Source organism: Anomaloglossus baeobatrachus, chromosome 8, assembly GCF_048569485.1.
Source record: "Anomaloglossus baeobatrachus isolate aAnoBae1 chromosome 8, aAnoBae1.hap1, whole genome shotgun sequence".
NCBI lineage: Eukaryota > Metazoa > Chordata > Amphibia > Anura > Aromobatidae > Anomaloglossus > Anomaloglossus baeobatrachus.
Genome location: NC_134360.1, coordinates 117669767 through 117693008, shown reverse-complemented (window position 1 = coordinate 117693008; position 23242 = coordinate 117669767). Strand labels below are relative to the sequence as shown.

Here is a 23242-nt window from a genome sequence, read left to right as displayed (position 1 = left end):
AGTATACAATTCTCATACTTGTATGATAACTTGTATGTACAGTTAGGTCCAGAAATATTTGGACAGTGACACAATTTTCGCGAGTTGGGCTCTGCATGCCACCACATTGGATTTGAAATGAAACCTCTACAACAGAATTCAAGTGCAGATTGTAACGTTTAATTTGAAGGTTTGAACAAAAATATCTGATAGAAATTGTAGGAATTGTACACATTTCTTTACAAACACTCCACATTTTAGGAGGTCAAAAGTAATTGGACAAATAAACCAAACCCAAACAAAATATTTTTATTTTAAATATTTTGTTGCGAATCCTTTGGAGGCAATCACTGCCTTAAGTCTGGAACCCATGGACATCACCAAACGCTGGGTTTCCTCCTTCTTAATGCTTTGCCAGGCCTTTACAGCCGCAGCCTTCAGGTCTTGCTTGTTTGTGGGTCTTTCCGTCTTAAGTCTGGATTTGAGCAAGTGAAATGCATGCTCAATTGGGTTAAGATCTGGTGATTGACTTGGCCATTGCAGAATGTTCCACTTTTTTGCACTCATGAATTCCTGGGTAGCTTTGGCTGTATGCTTGGGGTCATTGTCCATCTGTACTATGAAGCGCCGTCCAATCAACTTTGCGGCATTTGGCTGAATCTGGGCTGAAAGTATATCCCTGTACACTTCAGAATTCATCCAGCTACTCTTGTCTGCTGTTATGTCATCAATAAACACAAGTGACCCAGTGCCATTGAAAGCCATGCACGCCCATGCCATCACGTTGCCTCCACCATGTTTTACAGAGGATGTGGTGTGCCTGGGATCATGTGCCGTTCCCTTTCTTCTCCAAACTTTTTTCTTCCCATCATTCTGGTACAGGTTGATCTTTGTCTCATCTGTCCATAGAACACTTTTCCAGAACTGAGCTGGCTTCATGAGGTGTTTTTCAGCAAATTTAACTCTGGCCTGTCTATTTTTGGAATTGATGAATGGTTTGCATCTAGATGTGAACCCTTTGTATTTACTTTCATGGAGTCTTCTCTTTACTGTTGACTTAGAGGCAGATACACCTACTTCACTGAGAGTGTTCTGGACTTCAGTTGATGTTGTGAACGGGTTCTTCTTCACCAAAGAAAGTATGCGGCGATCATCCACCACTGTTGTCATCCGTGGACGCCCAGGGCTTTTTGAGTTCCCAATCTCACCAGTCAATTCCTTTTATCTCAGAATGTACCCGACTGTTGATTTTGCTAATCCTAGCATGTCTGCTATCTCTCTGATGGATTTTTTCTTTTTTTTCAGCCTCAGGATGTTCTGCTTCACCTCAATTGAGAGTTCCTTAGACCGCATGTTGTCTGGTCACAGCAACAGCTTCCAAATGCAAAACCACACACCTGTAATCAACCCCAGACCTTTTAACTACTTCATTGATTACAGGTTAACGAGGGAGACGCCTTCAGAGTTAATTGCAGCCCTTAGAGTCCCTTGTCCAATTACTTTTGGTCCCTCGAAAAAGAGGAGGCTATGCATTACAGAACTATGATTCCTAAACCCTTTCTCCGATTTGGATGTGAAAACTCTCATATTGAAGCTGGGAGTATGCACTTTCAGCCCATATTATATATATATAATTGTATTTCTGACCATGTTTTTGTAAACAGCTAAAATAACAAAACTTGTGTCACTGTCCAAAAATTTCTGGCCCTGACTGTATGTTATTCCTATATACAGTACGGTAACTGCATGGTGCTGGCGGGCACCAGGTACTCCAGTCCGCTGGTGAATGCTGGGATTGTCTTTACTTATTATGTACTTAAGTATTCTACCATTTGCTATCCTGTAAGTAACACCTACATTTATGCGTGGTACACCTATATTTCTCAGGACTATAAAAGATCTAATTCTCATTAAAATAATTTGGAGAGCTTTGGAAATCATATGCCTATGTATTTCTTTAACTCTCACCGACGCAGTAGAATGAATCCCAGAAACTTTTAATAGGAGTAAAGGGTACTTTACACGCTGCGATATCGGTATCGGTACCGATATCGCTAGCGAGCGTACCCGACCCCGTCGGTTGTGCGTCACGGGCAAATTGCTGCCCGTGGCGCACAATGTCATTAATCCCCGTCACACGTACTTACCTGCCTAACGACGTCGCTGTGGGCGGCGAACATCCTCTTCCTGAAGGGGGTGGGACGTTCGACGTCACACAGTGGCCGCCCAATAGAAGCGGAGGGGCGGAGATGAGCTGCCGGAACACCCCGCCCACCTCCTTCCTTCCTTGTTGCCGGAGGACGCAGGTAAGCTGTGTTCGTCATCCCGGGGTGTCACGCGTAGCGATGTGTGGTGCCTCAGGAACGACGAACAACCAGCGCGCAGAAGGAGGAACGACATTATGAAAATGAACGACGTGTCAACGAGCAACGATAAGGTGAGTATTTTTGCTCGTTAACAGTTGTTTGGACGTGTCACACGCTACGACATCTCTAACGATGCCGGATGTGCATCACAAATTCCGTGACCCCGACGACAACGTTAGATATATCGTCGTCTGTGACGGGGCCTTTAGAATTACTTCAACAACATGTACTATTCTTGGGAGAGGACAGATAAATTAAGTATGGTAAGTTGTAGACATGATAGTAATGCCAGTCAGAGCAAAGCTTGTATCTGGATGTATTGGAGTGCTGAGAGTGTTTGATGCAAGAATAACAAATGGAGATATGGTGGAAAATCTCTAGATGTAAGTATCCTGTGTGATTTCCCAGTAAAAGGGGCTTTGGTATTACCGTGTTTCCCCGAAAATAAGATCTCCACCGAAAATAAGACCTCCCAGGAGTTTTCAGGGAAGCTTTAATATAAGACATCCCCTGAAAATAAGACCTAGCCACGGTCAATAATGAAGTGTCATGCAGCGGAGAAAGAGTTAAAGACACTCCAGGACACTTTATTATAGATAGCGGGCACCCCCAGAAGAGAGAAGACAGAATAAAGAAGACCCCCAATCATACTTACCAGACGCCGACCGGGAGCAGGTGAGCGCATCAAGGTCCTGCGGCGGAACACACACACACACACACACACACACACACACATATCAGATCGCATCCACACACTCACAACATCCAGCAATATCGCTTGCTTCTCGGCGGCGATACTGTGCGTGCAGTGATCTTCCAGGACCTGCCGAGGCTCACATGGCCTGAATCATGTGGTATCTCCAGATGTTATGAGTGTGTGAGCGCGTATGTGCGATATCGTAAGTGTGTGTGTGTATGCGATCGGATGTGTGTGTGTATGCTGTCTGATGTGTGTGTGTATGTGAATGTATGCGATCGGATCTGTGAGTGCAGGAGGGAGAGGAGGATGGAGCGCAGCACAGCTGCTGGGACCGCCCACCGGAGAGCACAGGGAGAAGTGATGTGTGTGTGTGTGTGTGTGTGAGTGAGAGATTTGATGTCGACCAGCTGCAGGGGAGGCATGCAGTGTACCTGCTGGGAGGTCACAGAAGGATCTGAGAGCCATACAGACGCCCTAGGCTGGTAAGTATGACGATCCTGGGACGGGGTGCAGGGGTGTCTGCTTTTTGTGGGGGTAAACTTACCCCCAACCATGTCTCCTCGATAATAAGACCCCCCCCCCCCTCCCAAAATAAGACCTAGCGCTTTTTTCAGGGCAAAAAAAAATATCAAAGACAGTGTCTTATTTTCGGGGAAACAGGGTACAATTGTTGAAAGTGGGAGCAGGGTGTGGATGTCACTACTTGGTGTACCATTCTGCATTTTTTTTGTGTTGATTTTCAGAAAATATGTTAACACTGCTGCGTTTTTTCAGACATTTGATAATGTTGAAAGCCATCACATTATATTACCATCACGTTACTTTTTACTTATACTCTCTCTTTTTTCTTGTGCATATTATTTAAAATTATTTCTGCTTACTTGCAAATATATTTCTGTTCCGTTTGATCCTCTAGGTGAAAGTAATGACCATTCCATGCTTCCAGGTTGGATTCCATTTTAATCTTTCTGATTTCTTTGCCATAAGAGACTTTAAGACCAGAACTAAAAATATTCAAATATCTCACCATGTCATCTGCATGGGGAAAAAAGTCATGTGAGTAATGAAAAAAACGAAAATCCTCATCCTGACTCAGTAGGGAGTTCCAGTCATGCCGAAAATTAAACTCTTTGTTCATTCGTCCTGTAAAGCGTTTGTTTATGCTGATTAGCTTACGATGCCTCGGAAAATGATAAAAAAAGCTTCCAGGTCCCTGATTGCGTTCAAATACAATGTAATCTCTTCCAGCCTCTGCAAGAAACTTTGCAGTTTGTATCCCTCCAGGGCCAGCACCCAGCACACAGTAGTCATGGGTAATTATTTGTGAGAACACTGATTGGAGCAGCAGAATAACTACAACACGCATCCTGCACAAGAGAAAGAGAAAAAGCAAAAAAGGTTAAAATTGCAGCTGTTAAAAAATATTTGCTTCTAATATTAGTATTATTTAGTGTTTAGTTTCAAATAATTTTATTAATTTCCAGCAATACAAATACAAATAATGTTTTAATGTATAATACATTCCCCCTACCCGGGGTTTACCATGAATAATAGCACTTATTAAAGGTAGGGTGTCGCGTTTTTTTATTTTTGTATTAATAATAGTGATTATGAAATAAATATTTTTAATACAAAATTAAACTCACTGTTAACCCCTTAACGACCCTTAACGTACTGGGTACGTCATGGTGACACGGTGCTAAACGACCCATGACGTACCCAGTACGTCATGGCGAAATCGGGGTCCCGGAGTCCCGGGGAGTGAAATGTGTTTAATTAAACACTAGATTTGGGAAGGAGGGGACCTCTGCCTGACCTCAGGAGGGGTGGTGCCTCCTCCCCGAACCTACAGAGGCTGTGATTGGCTGACGAAGGCCGCTCAGCCAATTACAGTCACTGTAATGTTCCAGCCATTGAAAATGGCTGGAACATTGAAATCCAGCCATGATCAGTGCTGCTGTAGCACTGGCCATTGGCTGGAGCTGGGTAATCGGTGCTTCACCCGCCCCCAGCTCTGATTGGAGAGACCGGTCTTGTGACCGATCTCTCCAATCACCGTGGATCTGGTGCTGGTGACCTGTGTCCGTCCCTGAAAGCCGAGGAGAGCGGTCTCTGCGGGTGCCCATCGGTAAGTTGCTGCCCCCGCCGCCTGCCACTGTCATCGATCGCCCTGCCAGCCCCGCCGCTGTCTCCTATCGCCCCGCCCGCCACCGCCAGCCCCGCCGCTGTCTCCGATCGCCCCGCCCGCCGCCAGCCCCGCCGCTGTCTCCGATCGCCCCGCCCGCCACCGCCAGCCCCACCGCTGTGTCTCCGATCGCCCCGCCCGCCAGCGCCAGCCCCGCCGCTGTCTCCGATTGCCCCGCCTGCCAGCCCCGCCGCTGTCTCCGATTGCCCCGCCTGCCAGCCCCGCCGCTGTCTCCGATCGCCCCGCCAGCCCCGCCGCCGCTCCGATCGCTACCGCCAGCCCCGCCGCTGTCTCCGATTGCCCTGCCCGCCCCCGCCAGCCCCGCCGCAGTCTCCAATCGCCCAGCCCACCAGCCCCAGCCCCGCCGCTGTCTCAGATCGCCCCGCCCGCCACCGCCAGCCCCGCCGCGGCTCGGATCGCCAGCCCCGCCGCTGTCTCTGATCGCCCCGCCCGCCATCGCCAGCCCCACCGCTGTCTCCGATCGCCCCGCCCGCCACCGCCAGCCCCGCCGCTGATCGCCCCGGCTCCGATCGCCACCGCCAGCCCCGCCGCTGTCTCCGATCGCCCCGCCGCTGCTCCCAATCCACCGCTGTCTCCGATCGCCCCGCCCGCCACTGTCCCCGATCGCCCCACCCGCCATTGTCCCCGATCGCCCCGCCCGCCACTGTCCCCGCCGCCGCGTTCGCCACTGTCCCCGCCGCCATGCTCGCCACTGTCCCCGCCGCCGTCGCACCCACCATTTTCAGCCGCTGCTGCCCCCGAATCAGCCCCCACTGTTCCCGATCGGCCGCCACATCGGGCTCTGCACCGCACACCACATCGGGCTCTGCACCGCACACCACATCGGGCTCTGCACCCCACACCACATCGGGCTCTGCACCCCACACCACATCGGGCTCTGCACCCCACACCACATCGGGCTCTGCACCCCACACCACATCGGGCTCTGCACCGCACACCACATCGGGCTCTGCACCCCACACCACATCGGGCTCTGCACCCCACACCACATTGGGCTCTGCACCCCACACCACATCGGGCTCTGCATCGCACACCACATCGGGCTCTGCACCGCACACCACATCGGGCTCTGCACCCCACACCACATCGGGCTCTGCACCCCACACCACATCGGGTTCTGCACCCCACACCACATCGGGCTCTGCATCGCACACCACATCGGGCTCTGCACCCCACACCACATTGGGCTCTGCACCCCACACCACATCGGGCTCTGCACCCCACACCACATCGGGTTCTGCACCCCACACCACATCGGGCTCTGCATCGCACACCACATCGGGCTCTGCACCCCACACCACATTGGGCTCTGCACCCCACACCACATCGGGCTCTGCACCCCACACCACATCGGGCTCTGCACCGCACACACACACACACATCAGGCTGTGCACCGCACACACACACACACACACACATCAGGCTGTGCACCGCACACACACACACACATCAGGCTGTGCACCGCACACACACACACACATCAGGCTGTGCACCGCACACACACACACACATCAGGCTGTGCACCGCACACACACACACACATCAGGCTGTGCACCGCACACACACACACATCAGGCTGTGCACCGCACACACACACACATCAGGCTGTGCACCGCACACACACATCAGGCTGTGCACCGCACACACACATCAGGCTGTGCACCGCACACACACACACATCAGGCTGTGCACCGCACACACACACACATCAGGCTGTGCACCGCACACACACACACATCAGGCTGTGCACCGCACACACACATCAGGCTGTGCACCGCACACACACATCAGGCTGTGCACCGCACACACACATCAGGCTGTGCACCGCACACACACACACACACACACACACATCAGGCTGTGCACCGCACACACACATCAGGCTGTGCACCGCACACACACATCAGGCTGTGCACCGCACACACACACACACACACATCAGGCTGTGCACTGCGCACACACACACACACACACATCAGGCTGTGCACCGCATACACACACACACATACATACACACACACATCGGGCTGTGTACCGCATACACACACATCGGGCTGTGTACCGCACACACACACATCAGGCTGTGCACCGCACACACACACATCGGGCTGTGTACCGCACACACACACACACACACACACACACACATCAGGCTGTGCACCCCATACACACACACACAGTTATATAATATACATCATCCCCTCCATGCACTCTCTTCTCTCCCACTGCACTGTCTCCTCTGCCCCCCAGCACTCCCCTGTCTCTCACCCCCATGAAGTCTCGTTTCTGCCCCCCTGCTGTGTCACCCATGATCTCTTCTCTAGTCCCCCCACTCTGTCAGCCGTGGACGCTCTTCTCTAGCCCCCCTCCTCCCCCCTGCTCGCTCTCCCTTCTCACTCGTGCAGCATGCTGTCTCTTCTCCGTGCTGTGATGATTCCAGTGTCCCATACAGAGCTCAGTGCTGTTGTTCGCTGGTGTCAGGTGACATCCCTGCTTCTGACTGTATTCAGAAGCCAGGAGCATGGAAGGCTGCAGTCATCAGAGACAGTGCACGGGGGAGGGGGGTCACAGTTGCCCGGGCACCATACAACATAATGAGCTGAGGACACTGTTGGGCAAACAGCGCTCACGGTGTCCTAGACAGAGAGGGCAACCCTGTGTTTGTCCAGCACATACAGTGCAGAGATAGCAGCCCACAGGGAAGGGGGCGGGGCTCATCGCACTGTAAAGCCCAGCAGGGCGGCAACATGCAGTGGCAGATTTGCATGTCAACATGGGCCTGCCCATGTTGACATGAAATGACCGGAAGTAGCAAAATCACAGCAGGAGCAGTCACATGACCGCTCTGAGCCTAGGGAGAGGGGCTGACAGCAGGGCAGGTAAGTGGTCTGTATCTACTTACCTGCCCCAATGTAGCCCAATAGTGTAAATAATAAAAAAAGCAAAATAAGCCGGATAACCCCTTTAAGCTTGGCTCCTTTCACTGCAGGACCTGCTTCCCGTGACATGAGGCAATACAATCCTCAGATGCATCACACTTCTTTCTCTGGGCTCTGGCCTGAAAGCAGTCGCCACATATTAACTTGCCAAAGTTGTTCTTTAATCTTCTGTCCTTCCAGTTTTAACTGCTTCACCTCTTCAAGTTATGCAATATGATATTGTAGAGACACCCATACATTTCCAACTTTCCTTCATTGCAATGACAAATGGAACTCTACCATCTTCACCGGATATCTTGACTTCATTATGTCTTTCAATTCTCACTCTCACAATTCTGGTTGTAACCATTAACTCATGGATGATTTTTCCATTCTTTCCAGCTATTTTCCCAGCAAGACTTTAGGAGACCTTTCTGAAATTTTCCACAAGTTCCAATAAATTCTGAGCTCTTTTCACAGCTTCCAGTCTCTCCATAAATACGACATGTTCCTTTATCTTTTTCTAATTTGATTGCTGTGATACCCGGGTGTGACGGCTGTCCGGGAAAACAGACACAGGGTGACTATCACAGACTAGGTGCAACCAGCCCACAACGCAGGATCATGAACATTCTATAATTCTAAGGGTAGGTTAATTTTAAGTGAAAGATATAAAATACAGATAATCATATTGTATAAATTATATAAATTTATTTGCATTTTGCAGAGAGAAATAAGTATCCCCTACCAACCATTAAGCGTTCTGGCTCCTTCTGACCAGTTAGACGCTCCAAATCAACTTGTTACCTGCATTACAGACAGCTGTCTTGAATTGTCACCTGTATAAAAGACTCCTGTCCACGGACCCCATTAATCAGTTAGACCAGGGGTGGGCAATTAATTTTCCCATGGGGCCGCATGAGAAGTTGGGATGGTTTTAGAGGGCCGGACTAATATAAGTAACTCGGTTCTAATATATATATATATATATATATATATATATATATATATATATATATATATATATATATATATATATATATATATATATATATATATATATATATATTATATATATATATATATATATATATATATATACACACACTAGAAGGTGGCCCGATTCTAACGCATCGGGTATTCTAGAATTTACGTATTGTGTAGTTAATGTATGATTTTTGTTATATACAGTTAGGTCCAGAAATATTTGGACAGTGACACAAGTTTTGTTATTTTAGCTGTTTACAAAAACATGTTCAGAAATACAATTATATATATAATATGGGCTGAAAGTGCACACTCCCAGCTGCAATATGAGAGTTTTCACATCCAAATTGGAGAAAGGGTTTAGGAATCATAGCTCTGTAATGCATAGCCTCCTCTTTTTAAAGGGACCAAAAGTAATTGGACAAGGGACTCTAAGGGCTGCAATTAACTCTGAAGGCGTCTCCCTCGTTGACCTGTAATCAATGAAGTAGTTAAAAGGTCTGGGGTTGATTACAGGTGTGTGGTTTTGCATTTGGAAGCTGTTGCTGTGACCAGACAACATGCGGTCTAAAGAACTCTCAATTGAGGTGAAGCAGAACATCCTGAGGCCGGAAAAAAAGAAAAAATCCATCAGAGAGATAGCAGACATGCTTGGAGTAGCAAAATCAACAGTCGGGTACATTCTGAGAAAAAAGGAATTGACTGGTGAGCTTGGGAACTCAAAAAGGCCTGGGCGTCCACGGATGACAACAGTGGTGGATGATCGCTGCATACTTTCTTTGGTGAAGAAGAACCCGTTCACAACATCAACTGAAGTCCAGAACACTCTCAGTGAAGTAGGTGTATCTGTCTCTAAGTCAACAGTAAAGAGAAGACTCCATGAAAGTAAATACAAAGGGTTCACATCTAGATGCAAACCACCACCAAAGTTTGGAGAAGAAAGGGAACGGCACATGATCCAAGGCACACCACATCCTCTGTAAAACATGGTGGAGGCAACGTGATGGCATGGGCATGCATGGCTTTCAATGGCACTGGGTCACTTGTGTTTATTGATGACATAACAGCAGACAAGAGTAGCCGGATGAATTCTGAAGTGTACCAGGATATACTTTCAGCCCAGATTCAGCCAAATGCCGCAAAGTTGATCGGACGGCGCTTCATAGTACAGATGGACAATGACCCCAAGCATACAGCCAAAGCTACCCAGGAGTTCATGAGTGCAAAAAAGTGGAACATTCTGCAATGGCCAAGTCAATCACCAGATCTTAACCCAATTGAGCATGCATTTCACTTGCTCAAATCCAGACTTAAGACGGAAAGACCCACAAACAAGCAAGACCTGAAGGCTGCGGCTGTAAAGGCCTGGCAAAGCATTAAGAAGGAGGAAACCCAGCGTTTGGTGATGTCCATGGGTTCCAGACTTAAGGCAGTGATTGCCTCCAAAGGATTCACAACAAAATATTGAAAATAAAAATATTTTGTTTGGGTTTGGTTTATTTGTCCAATTACTTTTGACCTCCTAAAATGTGGAGTGTTTGTAAAGAAATGTGTACAATTCCTACAATTTCTATCAGATATTTTTGTTCAAACCTTCAAATTAAACGTTACAATCTGCACTTGAATTCTGTTGTAGAGGTTTCATTTCAAATCCAATGTGGTGGCATGCAGAGCCCAACTCGCGAAAATTGTGTCACTGTCCAAATATTTCTGGACCTAACTGTATATAGATGTTGTTGTGTGTAGTTGCCAAGTGTTTGTGTAGGGCGCTGTAAATGTTCTGGGTGTTGTCTGGGTGTAGCGGGGGGTGAGAGCGGTGTTGTTTGTGTGTTGCGTTGTGTGTGTTGCGTTGTTTGTGGAGCGCTGTGTGTCTGTAGCGTTGTGTGTGTGTGGTGCTGTGTGTGGTGCGCGATTTGTGTGGGTGTGGAGTGCGTGTGTGTGTTTTTGGGGGAGGTATGTTTTGTGCAGTGTGTGTGTTGTGCAGTATGTGCGTATATTTGTGTGTGCCGCGGTGTTTGTGTGTTGGGTGTTGTGTGTGTGCGGCGTTGTCTGTGTGTGTGGGTGTCTGTGTAGGGCGGTGTTTGTGGTTCCCAGTGTGTGTATGGTGTGTTGTGCGGTGCGTGTGTGTTTTGGGGGAGGTGTGCACCCCCCATCGTGCTCCATCCCCCATGCTGCGCACCCCCCATCGTGTTCCATCCCCCATGCTGCGCACCCTCCATCGTGCTCCATCCCCCATGCTGTGCACCCCCCATCGTGCTCCATCCCCCATGCTGTGCACCCCCCATCGTGCTCCATCCCCCATGCTGCGCACCCCCCCTCGTGCTCCATCCCCAATGTTGCGCACCCCCATCGTGCTCCATCCCCCACGCTGCACCCCCCATCGTGCTCCATCCCCCATGGTGCACTCCCCATCGTGCTCCATCCCCCATGCTATGCGCCCCCCATCGTGCTCCATCCCCCATGCTATGCGCCCCCCATCGTGCTCCATCCCCCATGCTACGCACCCCCCATCATGCTCCATCCCCCATGCTGCATCCCCCATCGTGTTTCATCCCCCCATTCTGGGCACCCCCCATCGTGGTCCAACCCCCATGCTGCACCCCCCATCGTGCTCCATCCCCCATAATGCACCCCCCATCGTGGTCCACCCCCCATCGTGCTCCATCCCCCATGCTGCACTCCCCATCGTGCTCCATCCCCCATGCTGCGAACCCCTCAGAGAGGAGTATAATAGGAGGAGTATAATAGGAGGAGTATAATGGGAGAAGTAGTACTGGGGGGTGGTGTACAGGTGCCCAACGTGTGCGGGGGGCGTGGCCTAGCGGGCATCGCGTGCGGGGGGCGTGGCCTAGCGGGCATTGTGTGTGGGGGATGTGGCCTAGCGGGCATCGCGTGCAAGGGACGTGGCCTAGCGGGCATCGCATGCAAGGGACGTGGCCTAGCGGGCATCGTGTGCGGGGGGCGGGCCTGGCCAAACGGTTAATCCATGCGGGGGGCGGGGCCAGCGGGCATCGCGTGCGGGGGCATGGCCTAGCGGGCATCGCGTGCGGGGGGCGGGCCTGGCCAAACGGTTAATCCATGTGGGGGCGGGGCCACCGGGCATCGCGTGTGGGGGGCGTGGCCTAGCGGGCATCGCGTGCGGGGGGCGGGCCTGGCCAAACGGTTAATTCATGCGGGGGGCGGGGCCAGCGGGCATCGCGTGCGGGGCGCGGGCCTGGCCAAACGGTTAATCCATGCGGGGGCGGGGCCGAGCCGAGCGGCCAATCCGTGTGGAGGGGCGGGGCCAGGCCGAGCCCAGCGGCCAATCCGACGGTTGTCACTGTAAGGACACAATTTTGGAGCAAGACAGACAGACAGAATAAGGCATATATATATATATATATATACACATACACATATACACACACATACATACACACACACGCATATACACACATTGTATACATACATACACACAATCCCCATATACTACATCACTACACCCGCCACATACTACAGCTGTAATATATATCCCTATACACTACACCTGTAATAAACTACACCCCTACATACACCTGTATTATACTACACCCCTACATACACCTGTATTATACTACACCCCTATATACACCTGTGTTATACTACACCCCTATATACACCTGTATTATACTACACCACTACATCCCCATATAATACACTTGTATTATACTACACCACTATATACACCTAAAAAACACCAAAAGACTGAGCTGTAACAAATGTTCAATAAACATGCAACATTAAAAGCATGTGAATTGCAGCCTCAAGACTAGAAAAAAACCAAGAAGAAAAATTGTAGGAAAAATACCCTGACTATAAATAAATAAATTGCAAGTGCTTAATAACAGGGTACTTAGTATATACATTTTTGCAAAAAGGTAAGAAGCTGTCTCACCTCGTCATGGTGTACCCATCTGAGACAGTCCCTAACCTACTAAAGTTAAAAACATATTCTGTACCTGACTTGTGTCATGTCCAAACTTCAATATGAATGGTAAAGTGGTCAGCTGGGTCCCAGATTAAATACACAGCAAAAAGTGAGAAGCAGGTAATTGTTCAGCCTCAGTATCAGGAGGGCTGCACCCCCAACTTGCATTAAAGCAAGATAACAGACAAAAAAACACCAAAAGACTGAGCTGTAACAAATGTTCAATAAACATGCAACATTACAAGCATGTGAATTGCAGCCTCAAGACTAGAAATAAACCAAGAAGAAAAATTGTAGGAAAAATACCCTGACTATAAAAATAGTCAGGGTATTTTTCCTACAATTTTTCTTCTTGGTTTTTTTCTAGTCTTGAGGCTGCAATTCACATGCTTGTAATGTTGCATGTTTATTGAACATTTGTTACAGCTCAGTCTTTTGGTGTTTTTTTGTCTGTTATCTTGCTTTAATGCAAGTTGGGGGTGCAGCCCTCCTGATACTGAGGCTGAACAATTACCTGCTTCTCACTTTTTGCTGTGTATTTAATCTGGGACCCAGCTAACCACTTTACCATCCATATTGAAGTTTTGACATGACACAAGTCAGGTACAGAATATGTTTTTAACTTTAGTAGGTTAGGGACTGTCTCAGATGGGTACACCGTGACGAGGTGAGACAGTATATACATTTTTGCAAAAAGGTAAGAAGCTAAGTACCCTGTTATTAAGCACTTGCAATTTATTTATTTATAGTCAGGGTATTTTTCCTACAATTTTTCTTCTTGGTTTTTTTCTACCACTATATACACCTGTATTATACTACACCACTACACCCCTATATACACCTGTATTATACTACACCACTATATACAGTTAGGTCCAGAAATATTTGGACAGTGACACAATTTTCGCGAGTTGGGCTCTGCATGCCACCCCATTGGATTTGAAATGAAACCTCTACAACAGAATTCAAGTGCAGATTGTAACGTTTAATTTGAAGGTTTGAACAAAAATATCTGATAGAAATTGTAGGAATTGTCCACATTTCTTTACAAACACTCCACATTTTAGGAGGTCAAAAGTAATTGGACAAATAAACCAAACCCAAAAAAAATATTTTTATTTTCAATATTTTGTTGCGAATCCTTTGGAGGCAATCACTGCCTTAAGTCTGGAACCCATGGACATCACCAAACGCTGGGTTTCCTCCTTCTTAATGCTTTGCCAGGCCTTTACAGCCGCAGCCTTCAGTTCTTGCTTGTTTGTGGGTCTTTCCGTCTTAAGTCTGGATTTGAGCAAGGGAAATGCATGCTCAATTGGGTTAAGATCTGGTGATTGACTTGGCCATTGCAGAATGTTCCACTTTTTTGCACTCATGAACTCCTGGGTAGCTTTGGCTGTATGCTTGGGGTCATTGTCCATCTGTACTATGAAGCGCCGTCCGATCAACTTTGCAGCATTTGGCTGAATCTGGGCTGAAAGTATATCCCGGTACACTTCAGAATTCATCCGGCTACTCTTGTCTGCTGTTATGTCATCAATAAACACAAGTGACCCAGTGCCATTGAAAGCCATGCATGCCCATGCCATCACGTTGCCTCCACCATGTTTTACAGAGGATGTAGTGTGCCTTGCATCATGTGCCGTTCCCTTTCTTCTCCAAACTTTTTTCTTCCCATCATTCTGGTACAGGTTGATCTTGGTCTCATCTGTCCATAGAATACTTTTCCAGAACTGAGCTGGCTTCATGAGGTGTTTTTCAGCAAATTTAACTCTGGCCTGTCTATTTTTGGAATTGATGAATGGTTTGCATCTAGATGTGAACCCTTTGTATTTACTTTCATGGAGTCTTCTCTTTACTGTTGACTTAGAGACAGATACACCTACTTCACTGAGAGTGTTCTGGACTTCAGTTGATGTTGTGAACGGGTTCTTCTTCACCAAAGAAAGTATGCAGCGATCATCCACCACTGTTGTCATCCGTGGACGCCCAGGCCTTTTTGAGTTCCCAAGCTCACCAGTCAATTCCTTTTTTCTCAGAATGTACCCGACTGTTGATTTTGCTACTCCAAGCATGTCTGCTATCTCTCTGATGGATTTTTTCTTTTTTTTCAGCCTCAGGATGTTCTGCTTCACCTCAATTGAGAGTTCCTTAGACCACATGTTGTCTGGTCACAGCAACAGCTTCCAAATGCAAAACCACACACCTGTAATCAACCCCAGACCTTTTAACTACTTCATTGATTACAGGTTAACGAGGGAGACGCCTTCAGAGTTAATTGCAGCCCTTAGAGTCCCTTGTCCAATTACTTTTGGTCCCTTGAAAAAGAGGAGGCTATGCATTACAGAGCTATGATTCCTAAACCCTTTCTCCGATTTGGATGTGAAAACTCTCATATTCCAGCTGGGAGTGTGCACTTTCAGCCCATATTATATATATAATTGTATTTCTGAACATGTTTTTGTAAACAGCTAAAATAACAAAACTTGTGTCACTGTCCAAATATTTCTGGACCTAACTGTACACCTGTATTATACTACACCCCTATATACACCTGTATTATACACCTGTATTATACTACACCACTACATACACCTGTATTATACTACACCACTATATACACCTGTATTATACTACACCCCTATATACACCTGTATTATACTACACCCCTATATACACCTGTATTATACTACACCCCTATATACACACCTGTATTATACTACACCCCTATATACACCTGTATTATACTACACCACTACATACACACCTGTATTATACTACACCACTATATACACCTGTATTATACTACACCCCTATATACACCTGTATTATACTACACAACTATATACACCTGTATTATACTACACCACTATATAGTACACCACTACACCCCCGCCCCATATACCACACCTGTAAAACTACATTCCCATATACTGCACCCCTACACCCCAAATATTTGTCAACAGTTAAACCCCCCATTGCCCCCGCAGGTTACTAGTAACCACTCACCTGTCTTCTTATTGTCCCCTCCTCAGGCACCTCCGTACGTTCCCCCCGCTGAGCGGCTTCTCTTTCACATGCCCAGGCTGCGCCGACGCTGTATTCCTAGGAGCCGCTGCTTCTCTCCGTACGGCCCCGGCTGCTGCAGCGTCTTCTGCTGCCGGGCGGGAACTTTTCAAATGACACACGCGCGCCGTACTGACGATATCAGGGCGCGCGTGTGTCACAGAGAAAAGCTGACGCAGGGAACAGAGGAGAGATTCCTGCGTTCCGCTGCTTGCACTGACTGTGCGGAGCTGCAGGATCTGTCCTCTGTTTCCTACCCGGCACGCAGCGTGTGATGAGGGCAATCTGACCACGGGCCTCCCGGAGCCTGGAGCTCCGGACAACAGGTCAGATTGCCCTCATCAGTGACCGGCCAGCAAGGACGCCCTGAGCCAGGCGGGCCGGTCACAGAGAGTAGGCGGGCCGGATGTGGCCCGCGGGCCGTCCCTTGCCCAGGTCTGAGTTAGACTCTAACATCTACAACATGGGCAAGACCAAAGAGCTTTCAAAGGATGTCAGGGACAAGATCAGATAAAAAAAAGTCAGTGGAACCTCTGTTAGGAGTCTCAACACAGAAATTAGCCAGATATCCCTCCGGGAAGGACCTAGCCAATGAATGGCTCTTTTTAGGAGACCACCATAACCACCATATTAAGTGGCCCTTTTAGTCAGTATCCAACTCTTTGACAAGTTTAAAGATATGACAAGGGAAATACCAAGGCCAGGTATCCATCCACAGACAGCTGTTTCGGAGTATTGCCCCTCATCAGTGTGGAGTAGGATTCTGGCCATATCTTTAAACTTGTCAAAGAGTTACATAGTTACATAGTTACTTAGGTTGAAAAAAAGACCTAGGTCCATCTAGTTCAACCTTCCTCCACCAGTTCTACATTTAGTCACTAAGTCATTTATAACCAACAATGTTTTGTGTACTGAGGAAATCATCCAGCCCTTTTTTAAAAGCTGTTATAGTATCTGCCATTACTACCTCTTGTGGTAGTGTATTCCACAGTCTGACCGCTCTAACTGTAAAGAACCCTTTCCTATTTAGGTGTCGGAATCGCTTTTCTTCCACTCGCAGTGAGTGCCCCCTGGTCCTTAGTACTGTCTTTGGAAGAAATAAGTCATGTGCCAGTCCTTTATATTGACCACACATGTATTTATACATATAAATGAGATCTCCTCTGAGACGTCTTTTTTCTAAGCTAAACATATCTAACTTTTTCAACCTGTCATCATATGGGAGGCCTTCCATTCCTTGTAATAGACTAGTTGCCCGCCTTTAAACTGACTCTAACTTCTGAATGTCCTTTTTAAAATGTGGAGCCCAAAACTGGATCCCGTATTCCAGATGTGGCCTTACAAGTGATTTATAGAGGGGTAACAATACGTTGGGATCACGGGATCTAATCTCTCTTTTTATACACCCTAAAATCTTGTTTGCTTTAGCAGCTGCTGCTTGACATTGAGTGCTGCTGTTCAGCTTATTTGTAATGAGAATACCCAAGTCCTTCTCCTGTTCTGTAGTCCCGAGTTTACTTCCATTTAATGTATACGCAGCTATAGGATTACTCCGTCCTAGGTGCATTACTTTACATTTATCAACATTAAATCTCATTTGCCAAGTATCTGCCCATTCTGACATCTTATCCAGATCTTTTTGTAATATTGTACTATCCAGGTCAGTTTTTAATATCCTACATAGTTTGGTGTCATCGGCAAAGACTGACACTGTACTATCAATCCCATCCACAAGGTCATTAATAAAGAGATTAAAAAGAATCGGTCCAAGCACAGATACCTGTGGCACCCCACTGCTGACTATAGCCCATTTAGAGAATGTACCATTTATGACTACTCTTTGTTTCCTATCTTTTAGCCAATTCCTTACCCAGTTGCATATTGTGTCCCCTAGTCCTTGCTTCTGGAGCTTTAGTATAAGGCTATTATGTGGTACAGTATCAAATGCCTTTGAAAAGTCCAAATAAATCACATCAGCTGCATTACCAATATCCAGGTTTGAACTTACCCCCTCATAGAACCCCAACAGGTTGGTTAGACACGACTTATCTTTCATGAATCCATGCTGTTTGTCAGTTATCATATTATTTTCTGCAATATATTTTTGCATGTCATCCCTTAAAATGCCCTCAAAAACTTTGCATACTACTGATGTCAGGCTTACTGGACGGTAGTTGCCTGGATCTACCCTCTTACCTTTCTTAAATATCGGTACCACATCAGTAATCCTCCAATCCTGAGGCACCAACCCTGTTACAAGTGAGTCTAAAAAGATGAGATACAGCGGTCTGTCGATTACGGAGCTCAATTCCCTCAATATTCGTGGATGAATGCCATCTGGCCCTGGGGATTTGTCAATGTTTAATTTACTCAGACGTAGGCGTACTTTATCTTGTGTTAAATTAATTATATCGGGTGGTGGACTTTGATTTTTCACTTGTTGAATGATCCCTGGTACAGTCAGTTCCTTGGTGAATACAGATGAGAAATGCCTATTTAATATCTCAGTCTTTTGTTTGTCCTCTATAACTAACTTGTTATTATATTTTAAGGGGCCGATACTATCCTTTGTTTTCCTTTTGGCATTAATGTATTTATAAAAGATTTTGGGATTTATTTTAATGTCATTGGCGATTTTTGTTTCAGTAGCTAATTTTGCTTGTTTGATTTCTTTTTTACATTTCCTATTGATATCTTTATACTCCTGCAATGCTATTTCTGTATTCTCAGCCTTTAAGATTTTAAATGCCCTTTGTTTTTGTTTTATTATACTTTGTACAGTCTTATTTATCCATAGTGGTTTCTTTTTATTCCTGGACATTTTATTACCAGAGGGTATACGTTTTTTACAGGACTCTAGTAGTATATCCTTAAACTTACCCCATTTATGTTCGGTATCCCCAGTTACCATGACTTTGTCCCAATCTACACATTTAAGCTCTTCCCTTAATTTGTTGAAATCAGCTTTCCTAAAATTCCAGGTTTTAGCATTCCCCCTTTGAAATGTTCTATTGAATATTATGTTGAAGCTTACCATATTATGATCGCTGGTGCCCACGTGCTCCCGGACCTGTAGATCTGAAATTGTATCCAGTCTATTTGACAGGACCAGATCTAGCAAATTATCTCCCATGGTCGGTTCACCTACCATCTGAGAGAGGAAATGGTCTTGAATGGTAGATAAAAACTTACAGCTTTTAGCAGAACCAGAAGAATCTATGTCCCACTGAATGTCTGGATAGTTGAAATCCCCCATAATAAGAACCCGATTATTATTATTAGCTGCCTTTTCAATTTGTTCCAGCATTTCACCCTCTATTTGTTCAGGTATATTAGGAGGCTTATATCAAACTCCAATTAGCATTTTTCCATTATTCCCCTCCCCATGTACATTTACCCATACTGACTCTACATTATTGCTGTTCCCCTCAATGTCATCATACAACACAGGTTTTAGGTTAGATTTAATAAATATACACAGCCCACCACCTTTTTGGCCTTTCCTGTCCTTCCTAAATGTACTATAACCCTGTATGTTTGTCACCCAGTCATGGCTTTCATCCAGCCAGGTTTCCGTAATGCCCACCACATCATAATCCATGGTTGACATAAGAGTCTCCAATTCATTCATTTTGTTTGCAAGACTTCTTGCATTTGCCAGTAGACATTTAATCCTATTAACACCTTTATTACTCCTAGCCTCCCTACATTCCTTGTATGTCCCATCCCCCCCTAATCCTTCGTTGACCCCTACTGTCTCCCTGTCTCTATCTGCTCTATCTATCCCCTTATTTGCTCCACTACCCTCCCTCCCCCCCGATCCTAGTTTAAAAGCTCCTCCATCTGTCTGACCATTTTCTCCCCCAGCACAGCTGCACCTTCCCCATTGAGGTGCAGCCCGTCCCTACCGTAGAGCCTGTAGCCGACTGAGAAGTCGGCCCAGTTCTCCATGAACCCGAACCCTTCCTTCCTGCACCAATTTTCTAAGCCACATATTTATCTCCCTAAGCTCCCGCTGTCTTTCTAGTGACGCTCGTGGCACCGGTAGTATTTCTGAAAACACCACCTTGGAGGTCCTGGACTTCAGCTTCTCTCCTAGTTCCCTGTAATCATTTTTAAGGACCTTCCACCTGCCTCTAACTTTGTCATTAGTACCAATGTGCACCATGACCACTGGGTTTTCCCCAGCCCCACCCAGCAATCTGTCTATCCGATCCACAATATGCCGAACCCGAGCACCCGGCAGACAACACACTGTTCGGCATTCACGGTCTCGGCGACAGATGACCCTGTCTGTCCGCCTAATTATAGAGTCCCCTACCACCAACATCTGTCTGGGCTTTGCTGCACTCCTATTTCCCTCCTTCCTACAGCAGTTGTTTTCCTGGTTGCTAGGAGCAACATCCTGCTGTAGTGACCCTAGTCCAGGCCCTTCATTCCTAATATCAGCCAAACAGGAATATTTACTAGGTTGTGCCAGGTCAGGACTAGGCTCCCTGACACTTTTCCCCCTACCTCTTCTTCTAACTGTTACCCAGCTACCTACCTCTGGGTCCTGATCTTCCCCACTTCCACCCTCCTCCATATCACTGGCCCCAGCCAGAGAAAGCTCAGTGAGCTCTAAACTCCTCTCCAGGTTTGCAATGCCCCTTAGTGTTGCAAGCTGCTTATTTAGATCAGTTACCTTGGCTTCCAAATACGCAACATGCTTGCATCGAGTGGAGACATAGTCACCCTCGAACGGCTGCTCAAGGCATGCATACATCTGACAAGATACACACCTGGTAGCATTGTCCATGGAGCACCTATCAAATGGGCACCTATCAAATGGGGATAAACAGTAAAGTAGAAAAACAAAGAAAAAAAACGAAAAAAACCCAATGGGAAACGTATAAGGATAAATTCTAACTATGTTCTTGTTTCAAACTATGTAATTGTGTTGAAACTATGCACTTATCTTAAATTCAGCACTTTACTTCAGTTCAGCACCTCGCTCGCTCAGCACCTCGCTTGTGCTGGGTGGTTTATATAGATGTACAATGACTATCAGAAGCTGCTAGAAGCTTCTAGAAACAGGTGTGACTAATCCTACTAATTAAATCACAAGACTAACTTTTTTTTTTCCCTTTTCACAGAATCACAAACAGACACACAATTCCCTAATGAAATTCAACAATTACAGTTATCACCACTATGTAATTGTGTTGAAACTAATGCACTTATCTTAAATTCAGCACTTTACTTCAGTTCAGCACCTCGTTGGATATTGACAAAAAGGGCCACTTAATATAGTGGTTCTGGTGGTCTCCCAAAAAGAGCCACTTCTTGGCTAGGTCCTTCCCGGAAAGATACCTGGCTAGTTTCTGTGTTGAGATTCCTAACAGAGGCTCCATGGACTTTTTTGATTTGCATATTTCCCAGGGGGCAATGCACCTAGGATTTCACAGTATTGAGCTCCCTCGTTGGCTGCCGGCAGTGTTTTCTCCGGCTGGTCTCCCCGAGATCAGTGATTGATCTTGTCCCTCAAGACAAAACAGAGACCTGCACAAGGCTGGAATTGGCTACAAAACCATAAGTAAGACGCTGGGTGAGAAGGAGACAACTGATGGTGCAATAGTAAGAAAATGGAAAAAATACAAAATGGGTGTCAATCGACATCGATCTGGGGCTTCATGCAAAATCTCACCTCGTGGGGTATCCAGGATCATGAGGAAGGTGAGGGATCAGCCTAAAACTACACGGGGGGGGGGGGGGGTGGGGGGGAACTTGTTAATGATCTCAAGGCAGCTGAGATCACTGTCACCAAGAAAACCATTGATAATACATTACGCCGTAATGGATTAAAATCCTCCAGTACCCACAAAGTCCCACTACTCAAGAGGGCCCATGTGCAGGCCCGTCTGAAGTTTGCCCATGAACACCTGGATGATTCTGAGAGTGATTGGGAGAAGGTGCTGTGGTCAGATGAGACAAAAATACGAATTACACCTACCGGTTATTGGTAATTCAATTTCCAGTAGTCCCTCCGGACAGCACCACAGGAGTTAATCCCCTTGACCTATACAGGGACAGGATCATAGAGAGGTTAAAGGGCCCCTCCCCACCTCCACCATCCAGTGTCTTTTAAAGTACTTACAGAAGGATGGATACAATGGTTTATACAAACAAAGAATAACTCATCTGCAAGATAAATTCTAAGGGGAGGGAAATAAGGGTGCTGTCCGGAGGGACTACTGGAAACTGAATTACCAATAACCGGTAGGTGTAATTCGTATTTTCCCGGACGTCCCTCCAGACAGCACCCACAGGAGCAGTACCAAAGTAATAGCTCAGGGCGGGTACAGAAGCCTTAAATGAAACAAACAGTCTTATCACACCGAAGCCATAGAATAGAGAATAAATCTAGCAGTCCATCAAAGGGAATGAAGAAATGCACGACCAGACGGTAATGACAACTGTTGTACATAATAAACTTGTTGTGCTTAGTAACCCAGGGCAGTACTTTCATCAGCTCTCCTAGGCTCAAATTGACTTCCCCTGAAGACAGACCAGCTTATCATTCCACCAGAGTCCCCATGTTGGCCTCAGAAGCCTCGGGTTAATAGACGGACCTCATGAAGACTAAAGACATGTAGAATTGTAGTCAGGAATGCATGTCCGCTGGCATTACCAAGCCAGCTTCATCATCAGACCACCTGTGATATCTGAGGCTTCTGATACAGGATCTTATTCGTATTCAGAGCTGGTGTAAAGAGACCTCTACCACCTGGGGCAGATGCATAACTAGAAATGGACTATACTCCACTAGTGTGAAATTGCCTCTATACAAGTCACTAGTGCGGATAAACCACCAATCTTAAAAGTGACCAGGGGACATCCTCTAGAGCACAAAGGGACACTTCCAATCACAGAGACTGTTAGAGAGTGGTGAGACTCTGGAGGCAGACTATGCAGCTCTGACACCAGATGGTGCATTATTTGATTCATGAGAAACCTCACAGGCTATTTGACTAGAATCTGAGTGCAACTGCCATATGAGCGAGTCAGAAAGTCACCCTTCCCCTTAATATGGGCTAT

The 23242-nt window shown here is 46.7% G+C and overlaps 1 protein-coding gene across 4 annotated transcripts in view; it reads right to left on the bottom strand.

Annotated features, from left to right (window-relative positions):
* Positions 1 to 23242, bottom strand: part of FOXRED2 (FAD dependent oxidoreductase domain containing 2) — a 422513-nt gene that overhangs the window by 372509 nt on the left and 26762 nt on the right. For all 4 annotated transcript variants that reach the window (XR_012725110.1, XM_075321967.1, XM_075321968.1 and 1 more), the window contains exon 2: positions 3927 to 4412. Coding sequence is in view for 3 of the 4 variants with exons in the window: in XM_075321967.1 (XP_075178082.1) it covers positions 3927 to 4412 (486 nt within the window). In the remaining variant the exon portion in view is untranslated. The remainder of the gene's footprint in view (positions 1 to 3926; positions 4413 to 23242) is intronic.